Source organism: Euprymna scolopes, chromosome 8, assembly GCF_053919585.1.
Source record: "Euprymna scolopes isolate OS-2025 chromosome 8, ASM5391958v1, whole genome shotgun sequence".
In the NCBI taxonomy this organism is placed as follows: domain Eukaryota; kingdom Metazoa; phylum Mollusca; class Cephalopoda; order Sepiida; family Sepiolidae; genus Euprymna; species Euprymna scolopes.
Genome location: NC_136489.1, coordinates 100,855,950 through 100,868,288, shown reverse-complemented (window position 1 = coordinate 100,868,288; position 12,339 = coordinate 100,855,950). Strand labels below are relative to the sequence as shown.

The 12,339-nt window shown below is 32.7% G+C and overlaps 1 protein-coding gene across 2 annotated transcripts in view; it reads right to left on the bottom strand.

The window, feature by feature from the left end:
• Positions 1-266: 266 nt before the first annotated feature.
• The window catches only part of LOC145283667 (uncharacterized), a 508,165-nt gene continuing 496,092 nt past the window's right edge, over positions 267-12,339 (bottom strand). For both annotated transcript variants that reach the window (XM_080132674.1, XM_080132677.1), the window contains exons 4-5: positions 4,770-4,817; positions 267-786 (exon numbers count right to left, since the gene is read on the bottom strand). In XM_080132674.1, the coding sequence (XP_079988800.1) occupies positions 769-786; positions 4,770-4,817 (66 nt within the window). In that variant the 3' untranslated portion in view covers positions 267-768. The remainder of the gene's footprint in view (positions 787-4,769; positions 4,818-12,339) is intronic.

The window sequence follows — 12,339 nt, the reverse complement described above, 5'->3', positions numbered from 1 at the left end:
CATTCCATTATCAATACAATGCTTACAATACATTTAACTAAATCCCTTTTATTATTTATTGTATGCTTGCGAATGTACGGTTTTCAATTGTACTTCGATCTTTTTATAGTAGCAGCAATAAAACGCATACACACACACATATATATAAGCTTTTTTGTTGTCTATTTGGTGCATGTATGTGTTTGTGTTCAAGGTATGCATGCGTGCGTGCGTGCGAGCATATGAATATTAGGCAACAACAAAAAAAAAGAAAGAAAACCCCATCGACTAATCAAAATCGTTGGTGTATTTAAAAAAAACAAAACAAAACAAAAACATACAGTTCGCCATATTAGAATTATTTTCTTTGATAATTTCCAGTGTTCATTTTTTTTCTGCATATATTTCATGATTATTCTGATCTTGGTATTGTAAAAGTAAAGAATACCAAATCCAAATGTCACGGTGACTTGTCACCATTTTGTCCCTTGTTATTTTTTTTTTGTTGCCTTCAAAATGTCTTAGTAGAAATGTTTCTCATGTTTATTTTTATTCCCAATGGCGTTTGTTTTTTTATATTTCATATTTTGAACTGACCACTTCCAAAGGTTATCGTCTTTTCTTTCATCTTTTTTTTCTCCTTTTTCTTCTTCTTTCAACAAATATTATTCTATTTTGTGTTTTCTTTTCATTCTGTTCTTTTCTTTCTTTCTTTTTCTCTCTTTCTTTTTCTTTCTTTTTCTTTCTTTCTTTTTTGTGGCTTTTATTTAACTTCGTCGATGTTTTGTTCTAGAATTTCGGACGAGTCTGGAAAGACAAAACAAAAAGAAAACGAATAAAAGCATGAAACAAGGTTGCACCTATTTATCTATTAAATAGATTAGAGTGTACTAAAACTGAACCAATCAACGTTTGTTTCCCTAAGGTCTTATCTCATAGATTTCATTAATGCAAAATACATGCTAAAATATGTTTCGTGTTCATTTAGATGAGGATCAATAATTTGTATTATTTGGATTATGCGAACTACTGTTTTCATTCAGAGCATCATTTTTACAACGTTTCGACCGATGTAACCTCTGACCATTATCAGATGTATTTTGTAGAACTTGAGAAGCATGCTACTATCGTGGATCAAATAAAGCGTTCCGTTAGAAATTTCGTGCAGATTCCCAAGTTTAATAGAAAGGTGTCCAAGTCGGACAAGATATAGCCGAAGAATGTCAGAGGTTACATCGGCCGAAACGTTGTGAGAATAGCACTCAAGAAGAGAACGGTTATCAGAAAAATACAAATAACACAAACATGCTAAATTTTTCTTTAGTTCTGGGATTGAATAATCTTTGAAAATAGTTTATTTTTTTAAATTGTTCTAAATTAGCTGTAATTAGTACTTTATTGAGCAAGTTACCCATCTCTCTTTATATATCTTTTATTTCTGTATTTCTCTTCATTTTATGCTGGGTGAGCCACTCTGATAACCTCAACATCAGTGCGAGTATTCGTAGAAAGAGTGAGCATATTTTATGAAACGACAACGATGGTCAGTATTAGTCAGAATGTAACAAATAATACAATTTGATTTCGTTTTGTCACACGTATTTTAGTGCAACTACAACGTTTATTTCATATATAAATCTAAATATTATCTTTAACTGTTCTCCATTAGAAACCACCAGGCTAGCCGGTGTTGCTCGTGTATTAAATAAAATAATAATACGAAATATATACAACTATTAACATTAGAATGGGTATACATTTATTTGTTTATTTATCCTCTTTGGGTGTCTCTTCTGACCTGAAATGCAGCAAGCATTGATGCAATTGTGTTTGTACTTTACATTTGCAAAACTCAATCATGTTCTGCAAGGCTAAAAACGACAACAAAAGAAAAAACTAGCGTCACAAAACAAGCAAAGCAAATCGAGCATAAATATTGGAAGATATAAACAATCTGAAGCATAAAATACTTTTACCAAAATGATTGGATTCGACATGAACTACGCTGAAAAGGGTTGATATGCCGTAAAACAAAACAAGCAAACTCTTCATCAATAATTTCATATAAACTGCAAATAAAAATTTACAAAATATATAACATAAAGATAAAAAGATCAATTCATCTGAAGTCTTTCACCTGATAGACTTAAAAATACGATATCTGCGAATCATATATTGGGTCATGTGACCTCTGTATTACCTCCTATTAGCAACACTCCCCCAGATGGATGTTACTTTTCTACAAACATATTCAGGTCATACCGAATTCGTTATACAAACAGTATCGTGTAGAGATCAGCTGATGTCTTGTGGTTTCCTGAGTCAACTCCTTGATTGTATGACCAAAATGTATAGTGTTTTCGTAGATGCGGCGAAGTTTAAATTGCAAAAAATCATAGATAAATATTTATATCATACAAATATGTGGTTTATTCCAAAGATTAATTATTGGCATTTATAATTTAAATATAATTTATGGAATATGAGTGAACGGTTTTCACGGTTGGCGTAATCTAGAGGCCAAATTTTCACAAACTACGTATTAAATTATTTCGGAAATGACGCATCTAATAGAGATGGAACTTTACATATCACAAAAGAAAATGATATAACGGTGTTAAATAGCACGAACAAGGTTGCCAGTTGATTGGTCCATTTTGTGAAATAATTCGTTCATCAAATGTTTCTTTCAGTAAATTGATCGTATCATTCGCAATTTGCAAACACTGCTCGGGTGTCAGTCTCTTCATAAAGAATTGTCAAACAAAGTCGAACTGAGAATAACCAAATCTGACAATTAAAAAAAATAGAGTTATCAAGTTAAAGTTCGCCGCATCTAAAAAACGCCTTATACAAGTCCTAGTACTGAGAAATATTATGAGAAAGAGATGTAAACTGTGTCCATCGCTTTATTGCAGATTACAAAATAATCAATATTTCAGTAAATATAAGTTATAAAAAGCTGAAAATTACACCATCCAAGGACTGTATTAAGGTGAGATAAATCCTAAAATTTCATCAAAATTCATGTTATATTTAAAAAGTTATGTTATTTTTTTAATATTCAAGGAATTTTCACCGTCCATCGCTTTATTGCAAGTCTTCTAAGATAATGTTTTAGCTCAATAAAACAATACCAAAGCATCATAAATTTATATTGAACACATTTTCTGGGGAAAATTAACAAAAACAAAGGCACATCCCGAGGGCTAAGTGTCAAACAAACGAATTATTTGTCCACATATCCCCCATGTTTTGAAATTACATTAAACAACATTTTGTCCACCAAGGAGGTCAATTGTTTGATCTGAGATGGAGTAATGGTTCTGGCAACGTCGACTATTTTGTTCCAAAGGGCATTCCTCGAAGAAAACTGCTCTCCTCCCTCATAAACTCCTCGTTTCAATATTGACCATAGGTGTTCGATGGGGTTAAGGTCCGGAGAACACGGTGGCCAGGACATGAGGGTTTCTCCAACAAAGCCATGAGATCCAAGGAAGGATGTAGTTGCCCTAGCAGCATGAGATGGGGCATTGTCATGCATAAAAATAATCTTAAAACGACGTGACAAGGGAAGATCATCTAGCCATGGTAACAAATTCTCATTTAGAAAGGCAGTGTAGGCATTGCTGGTGAGCTTGACACCTTCTGGCACTCGGAATGGTCCACATAGCTTAATAATAGCAATAATTCCCGCCCAAAACATTATGCCTCCACCTCCCTGTTGGCGACGAAATCTATAAGGCGTTTGGATTCCAAACTTTGGCCCATCCGTCCGGTCCATCAAGGGTAGCACGAGCCTCATCTGTAAACAGAACATTTTGGCAATCCATTTTCATATATTTTTGTGCCCAAGCCAATCGTTTTTCTTTGTGGGTTTGGCTCAATGGAGGCCTTGGAATAGAATTGATGTTCCTTGCCATTTCATTCAGTACATTGCATCGGGCTTGTCTGGACCTTGGTATGACTCCAGCCCTCGCAAAAATTGTTGCACTGGTGCTGTTTGGGTTGCGCACAATCTCTCTACGAATTTTTCGAAGATCCCGATCAGAAAGGTTCCTCCTTGTGCCCTTATCTTTCCTGGACTTGATGTTGGGGTTCTTGACGAATGTAGCTAAAGTTCGGGGATCCCTTTTTAGTTCTGTGGCTAAATTTATGATCGAGAGTCCTTCTGCTAGTCCTGAAATAATCCTCTGCTTCTCGGTAGCTGTTAAACGTCCTTTTTTTTTGGCATTTTATGAGACCTTCAATAAAGCGATGGACGGTGAAAATTCCTTGAATATTAAAAAAATAACATAACTTTTTAAATATAACATGAATTTTGATGAAATTTTAGGATTTATCTCACCTTAATACAGTCCTTGGCTGGTGTAATTTTCAGCTTTTTATAACTTATATTTACTGAAATATTGATTATTTTGTAATCTGCAATAAAGCGATGGACACAGTTTAGTTTTGGCATCTCCTCCCCAATTCAGATGTCTGAAACCATCACCCTGTCGTATACCCTCTTTTTTCAATTTTCTCATCATTTTGTACTAACGGGGATTGAGCATCCTACCGGATGCCAGACATTCACTCGCTATCCCATACATTATATCTGAGAAATCTCTTTTTTTTTAATTCTATCTATCCTTTTAAATCTCTCTGGACGCCAATGTACGCAATTAAGTACTTTTGAAGGATGTGTCTGTTGCAATGGATTCGAATTGATTGAAAGTTTCAGAGAATAGAATCTGAATAGGTTATATATCAGTTTTTGAGAGTTTTCGAATCTTTCAAGTACTTACCCGTTGGCCTGTTTTGCCAAAGAGCGTAGTCGCGGTAGTTTCGAAATGCTGCAAGAAAAAAGAAAATATAAAAAAATTAGATGGAATAATTTACAATTTAATGCGCATAGAAAGTTTTTCAATTCTTTTTCTGTTTCTTGTTGTTGTTCACAAAAATAGATTCTATTAAATCAGTTAGCTTTTAAAAATGGCGGCCAACTTTTAGCGATTAATTTTGCCTGACTTTGCAAGCAATTGCGGGGCAAAATAATCCACTTTATTAATTTGTTGTCTCATTTGCGTGAATTTATTTTCAATTTTTTTTTATTTTGCAAATATTATTTTATTTTCTCATCTGTTTTGCTAGCGGTGACCGATCAAAATAACCCACCTTATTTGTTGCCTGACTTTGGAGGATTTTGCTTTCATATTTTTAATTTGAAAGTACAGATTTGTTTTCGGATTTTTGCGGTTTGTTTTAAAAATACCAACTTTTCCTGAGCAAAAAATCATAAAACATAATTAGTATTTTAAAAATAAGAATATAAAAAAAGAAAAATCGGCAAAAAAAAAAAAAAAAAAAAAAAATCGACGCTAACGTATCCGATATATTAATTTGTGGCCCGACCTTTTAGAACTCATCATTTTTTAATATTCTTAATTTGAAAATACTAATTTGTTTTCTGTACAAAAGATCATAAAAATTAATATTTTCATAATAAAAATATTTACAAAAAGAAAAATTCGCAAAACAAATTAGATCAGAAACGTATTAGATAGATTATCACCGGTTGCCATGTTGTGCAAATCACTCATTTAATTAGTGACCGGGCTTAACGTCGCTTAACTTCGATGATCGAATGAAAACCGGTTAGTCAGCAAGTTTATAGCCGTATGTTCCTTTTTACATTAATAAGAAAATCACAAAATTATTTAATTTCAATAATTATTTCAACATATGTTCAATGAATTATATGTTTTATAAGAAATAAAAGCTTTAAAAACCTTATAATAAGTTGTTATTGTTAAAAGCAACTCTATATGATCGATTTCTATTGCATTTTAAGTATTGAAGCAAATAGTACGAAAGACACTTTAACAGCGCGTATTTAACCCCACTCTTTTCTGGCTTCTCCCAGCTAGCTTGACCCTGTGTAGTTTTGAGGAGATTATGTTAGTTTTTTATATGTCACTAAGGTTGCTTTGCGTACGGTTTAGCATCAATATCTATTAACCAATCGTTAATAATAAAAAAAACTAGATCTGATTTAATTTGAGGATGTTTCTAGGAAAAGATGAAAGTCACGCTCGTGGCAATAACTTGTTGCTGTTCATTGAAGAGACTTACTTCTTGACTCATACTATAGCCAACGAAGCCCCGCATCTAACATAACTTTGATATTTTACCTTGATCTTGAAATGTTCGGTAACGATCGAAAATTTTACGGAATTTCAATATCTGATTTATCCGAATCTGATGCATGGTTTTGATGCTCTTTGATAACAACATATATATATATATATATATATATATATATATATATATATATATATATATATATATATATATACATATCTATATATATCTATATATATATATATATATATATATATGAATTTAAAAGGAAAAGAGAAAGTTCAATTCCACAAAGGAGACTTATCCGGATAATGCCAAGCTCAACAATAATTATTGGAGCTTATACAATAGGACAAGAGTATGAAATGAAGACACAAAACTATATATTGGTGGATATAGATTGGATCATTTATTTAATAATGGAATACAGGCAAAATTTAGGAGATAGAAGGGACTCGTTATAACAGGGCATTTCGAAGCCTAATGCTTCTCATCATTTACCATTCTCATAAGTAGTAAGTGTTTTCTTACTCTTCCACTTTGACATTAATAGGTATACTTAACCTTTTGCATCAAGTTAAACGCACTCAGTCATTGCCACCCTATTCTCCGACCGCCCACTTATGATCATACTCCCTATATCATAACAGTAGAAACTTATAAATATATTGCCGCATATTACCTTTCAGTTTTAACCCCCCCCCAAATTATAAGCGAAGTTATAGCCGCCATTTGCCGTTTAGGTGGCACTAATCAAAATCAAAATTACACACCCCATAGAAAATAGACACTCCACAAACCGTTAAAATAAATTACCACGCAGCAACAATACACCCCCCCCATTTAACCATAATACATATACCCCTGAATCTCAATACAATGTTAAAGACCATATATAATCTTATATATCATACTATATATAACAAGCTTCTCCTTATTTATTTAGAATTCAAAAAAGCTTCCCCCAACATTCTATAATTCCTCTTAATTTCTTTCGTCCCTAATGAAACTTACGCTAAACACCGCATCTTCCCCATGCTACCTAGCACCTTCCCTACTCTTCTGATGAGAAGCATTAGGCTTCGAAATGCCCTGGCATAAAGAGTCCCTTCTATCCCCCAAATTTTGCTTGTATTCCATTATTAAATAAATGATCCATTCTATATCTACCAATATATAGTTTTGTGTCTTCATTTCATACTCTTGTTGTCCCATTATATATATATATATATATATATATATATATATATATATATATATATATATACATATATATATATATATATATATGTATGTCAGGGCCACGTGGTGGATAATTAAAAATTAATTGGGCGGACAATTTTTAACAGGGGGAGGATGGTTCACATTGATATTGGCATCAATTTTTTTATACATATATACATATTTAAAAGTTAAAATTTACGACCCTGAACATTTTAAAATATTTCGACTATATTTATAATTTACATTATTTATCTGGGGCTTCTTTTTTTTACATATAACGCTTCAACTGTTTTCAATCTATTAATATTATTTTCACTTTGAAAGACTTTAGTATTTTCAACCATGATTCTTCAAAATTCAGAATGATGGCAGCCATGTTTATATATATATATATATATATATATATATATATAGTAGAGTGCTATTTTCCCCCGGTGCTATTGGTGGGTATAGAGTGCTAAAAAAAGGTAACATATAAAAGTTTGCTTTATCAGCCACGTAGGCCAATTATTCAGTCGTGTATTTAACATTTACTTTCGATCAAATTTATTTATATTTTATATTCAATTCGATCAGCTGTTTTCAAACCTAATTTAAGCGCTTGAGTAGAAGCGGCTTCAGTTATCTTCATTTTTCTAATGCATTATATGGTAGAAAAATACGAAATTTATCTAATAAGATTAGCTTTCCTGTTACACCACGCGTTAGATCACTTTAGATTAATTACTGCGCTGCCAGCGATAACTCTATAATTTTACTGATTAAAAACAATGCAAAAACAACGCAAATTATTTTAACTGTCTTGTCTTTTTTTACTATATACATGAGAAAACGATCCCTACTTTTCTTTATTTTAAAGTGAAAATTACTAAACATTTCATGTTTATTGCTAACGCATGACTTCGTATGTTTTCAATGAAGTTATTTCCGTATTTGCCGTTTGCATATTGCGACACAAACTTGCAGAAAGATGTCACTGATGGCATAAATAACAAAAGCTGCATGTACAAAATATATACGAATTTCTTTTACAAGTTACACATTTTTATCTAATTTTCTTCAAAATAAATGGCACGCAAGAGTCACGTGTTGAACTAATATGCTTCTATAAAGTTTCAGCCCGGCATAATATCGGTTCAAACAAGTCATATCATTTTACCGTAGTAACTGTGTGTGGCGTGCGTACGCAGACAATAATACAATTTCGTTGAACACTGATGGCTTAAACGCTTTAAAATAAAACTTAATTTTATTATTATTATTATTATTATTATTATTATTATTATTATTATTATTATTATTATTATTATTATTATTATTATTATTATTATTATTATTATTATTATTATTATCATCAAGACTAATATCAATATTACTTTATTTACTATTGTTTTAGATTAAGATTATTTAATATCAAAATCGATATGGCGCCAATGACAATTGAAACATATTTATCTAGTACTCGCGAAGTCCCGACTTTAACGTTTGACGTTGACCTTGAAAAATAGTGTGAAACCATTATCATGTCAGGTTTAGTCATGACATTTCCAGTGGTGTGGGCTGTAGGAGAGTATATATACATAGGCTATGACCTTGACCTTGGAAAATAATGTGTACCATCCTTAGGAGGGAGACCAGCATCATGCCAGGTTTACTCACGATCGGGCCGGTAGTGTCGGCTGTGGGAGAACTGCACACACACACACACACACACACACACACACACACACACACACACACACACACACACACACACACACACACATGAATGCTACTACTTTTTATATATAGCTATATGTTTTTTTCGACGTCTACCGTTAAATGCAAAATTGGTCAGGTACTATTGAAAAAACTTGCTAGTTTAAATCTCTTGTATTCTGAATTAATTCATTGATGGCACGAAGTGATTTAATGTTCATTGGTTGATTGTTTTTGTTTTACGGCATATCAACCCTTTCCAGGTTATTTAATGCCGAATTCGGTGATTTTGAAGACCATTTTTTAATAGAATATATTTGTTTTTTTGCAAGTCGTTTTCTATTTAACCCATAGTTGGGACCATAACAGGTACTACCACTCCGCGTCAGAGTGGACCTGGGAGCAATGATAATTAAAGGGTGGCTCCACACTCCCCAAAGCCCGCAAGCTGGGGCCTCACCATCGGATATAGTTTAAGGTCATATCAAGGACCACGAGGTGATTTAAAACACGTTTCTTGCTGTCAACCAACTACTCTACACAATACAGTCTATATATACTATATGAAGATGGGTATTTCCGAGTTCTATTTGATCATGATGGAGTTCCATCATATTTAAGTATTCAGTAGGCAGTTCCCGGTTGCTATCAGGTAACCTAGAGCCTCATACGTTGCCCTTCACACGCATTTGAAGAAAAGTTAACGACTCAAGTTGTAAGGTGTTTAATATAAATTCGTATGTTCTGCTTGCACACACACACACACAAACACACACACACACACACATATGATACATGTATGCGTGTATGCTATTACATAAAAGTCACTTTCTGTGTGTATGTGTGTAAGTTGCTTCCTCATACGTTCTAAAGCGGATGAGTCTATCTTTTAGCAATTTCACACAAAGCTAATTTATATGTCTGGCAGTGTTCTTAGATATGTTTTATACAAAAATTCATCTAATAAGTATCGAAATTCGAAAAAATCCGATCTTAAAAACAACTTTTTTCTTTTATAGATAAAAAAGAATAATATTTACAGGGGAAAATTTTATGTTACATCGGTAAAGTGAGATAATCAAATTTCAGCAAATAATTTCTTAAAAACAGATTTGTTATAATCTAGAAATATAGCTTTAGTGGTAGAGCATTCAACTACAGATCGAATGATCCTCTGTTCAAGGACGGGTGTACTCGCAATTTTATTTTAATTTTTTCTCATTAATGAGTTCAATTTACGATAAAAGAAAGAGTATCATTTAACATCGCCGCATATCATTTCTTCGTTTGCATATTTTAAAACTAAACTTAAATCAGAAGTGATCATTCATCGTCGAGCCCAAATATCAGCTGACGTGATATTGTAAACAAACATAGATGGAATTTGATGAGGGAAATTATCATCATTTTTACTTTTTTATGTTTTTATTTTTATTTCTTTTTCGAATTAGTCCACCGGGGAAATTATTTCTCTCTCTCTCTCTCTCTCTCTCTCTCTCTCTCTCTCTCTCTGTATATATATATATATACATATATATATATATATATATATATAACGGTAAAAAAGTTAAAAAACCCGATACAAACTTAGTCGAATCTCATAACTAAGATGATGAGATTCGACTAAGTTTGTGTTGGATTTGTTTTTCACCTTATATATATATATATATATATATATATATATATATATATATATATATATATATATATATATACAAGGGGCGTGCAATAAGCAATGCCCCTGACTCACTTCCAGTTGTCTGATCTCACTGAAATTTTGCATGTGCAATGCTTTATATCTCTACGGGTTATGTAGCAAATTACAGCTCTGAACTAATTGTGGTTTCTGCTTTACAAGTGTTTGAACTGAGTCAGTTGTGAAGACAGAATCCAGGCAAAGGGTACCACATTACGCCTATTATGCTTCACTTTTGCGGAAATTAAGGGACACTATCAAAATCAAGAGGCGGGGCAAGATCATCAAAGGTACCCTCCTCCTGTAGGACAACGCTCCAGTCCACAACTCGCATGTCGCCAGATCAGAAGCACGGGTGTGTTGTTATGAAATCCACCCCATCCTCCCTACTCTCCTAACCTTGCACCCTCTGACTTACACCTCTTCCTAGCAATGAAGTTGTTTTTGAAAGGAAAGCGTTTCCCAGATGATGCAGCCTTGATTTCTGAAGTCACGTCGTGGTTGGAGGACCAACCTGGGGTGTTCTACAAAAACGGTCTCCAGAGCTGCATCAAACGATGGGAGAAATGCATAACTCTGGGTGGTACCTGTGTAGAGAAAGACTAATACATGTGCCAAGTTTCGTTGCTCTACTTCTATGGGAAGTGTCAGGCGCATTACTTATTGCACACCCCTCGTGTAGATATAGGACTGGTTAGTAAAAACATATTAGATAGAATTATCCCCAAAATTAAATCCATAATAAAATACCCACTATGGCAATCTTCCAACCAAGTAATCGACTGGTTTTCTAATATTCAAAATAAAAATAATATTAAATTTCTTTCTTTTGACATTGAATCATATTACCAATCTATATCACCTATCCTACTTAATAAATCTCTATTAATGGCACGAAAATTAACTAATATAACTCAAGACGAAACTAAACTAATACTTATAGCTAGACAGTCTTTAATAACATTTGATAATAAATATTGGACCAGGAAAAATACCCCTAACCACTTCAACATTTTAATGGGATCGACGGACTCGACTCAGGTCACTGATCTAGTTGGCCTTTTCCTTTTAAATGAAATACATTGTATACTCCATAAACAATTCAAACTTGAAGGAGGGCTATTCTACTAATAAAAATTATGAAAAAGCAATTAAAGCTCTACATAAATTATTTAAAAATTATGGACTTAGTATAAAAATCGACCCTAATAAAAAAATTGTTAATTTCTTAGACATAACCTTAAATCTTGAAAATTCTACCTTTGAACCATACCATAAACCTAACCAATCACTTCTATATGTTCACAATCAATCAAACCACCCTAAATCAATATTAAAATCAATAGTTCCCAATATCGCTCTAAGAATTTCTAGACTGTCTTCTACTTAATCAATATTTACCAAAAATGAAAAATACTATAATGAAGCCCTTAAAAACTCTGGATATAATTCACAAATTAAATTCATAAATGAAAATGATAGAAACATAAACTGCATTAAAAATAAACCTATTAAGAGCGTAATAACATATAATATGGCAATGTCTTCCCGTATACGAGTTAAGAAAAATAACCAGGAGACAAAAAAAGATAAAACCAAACTACAAATATTAGATA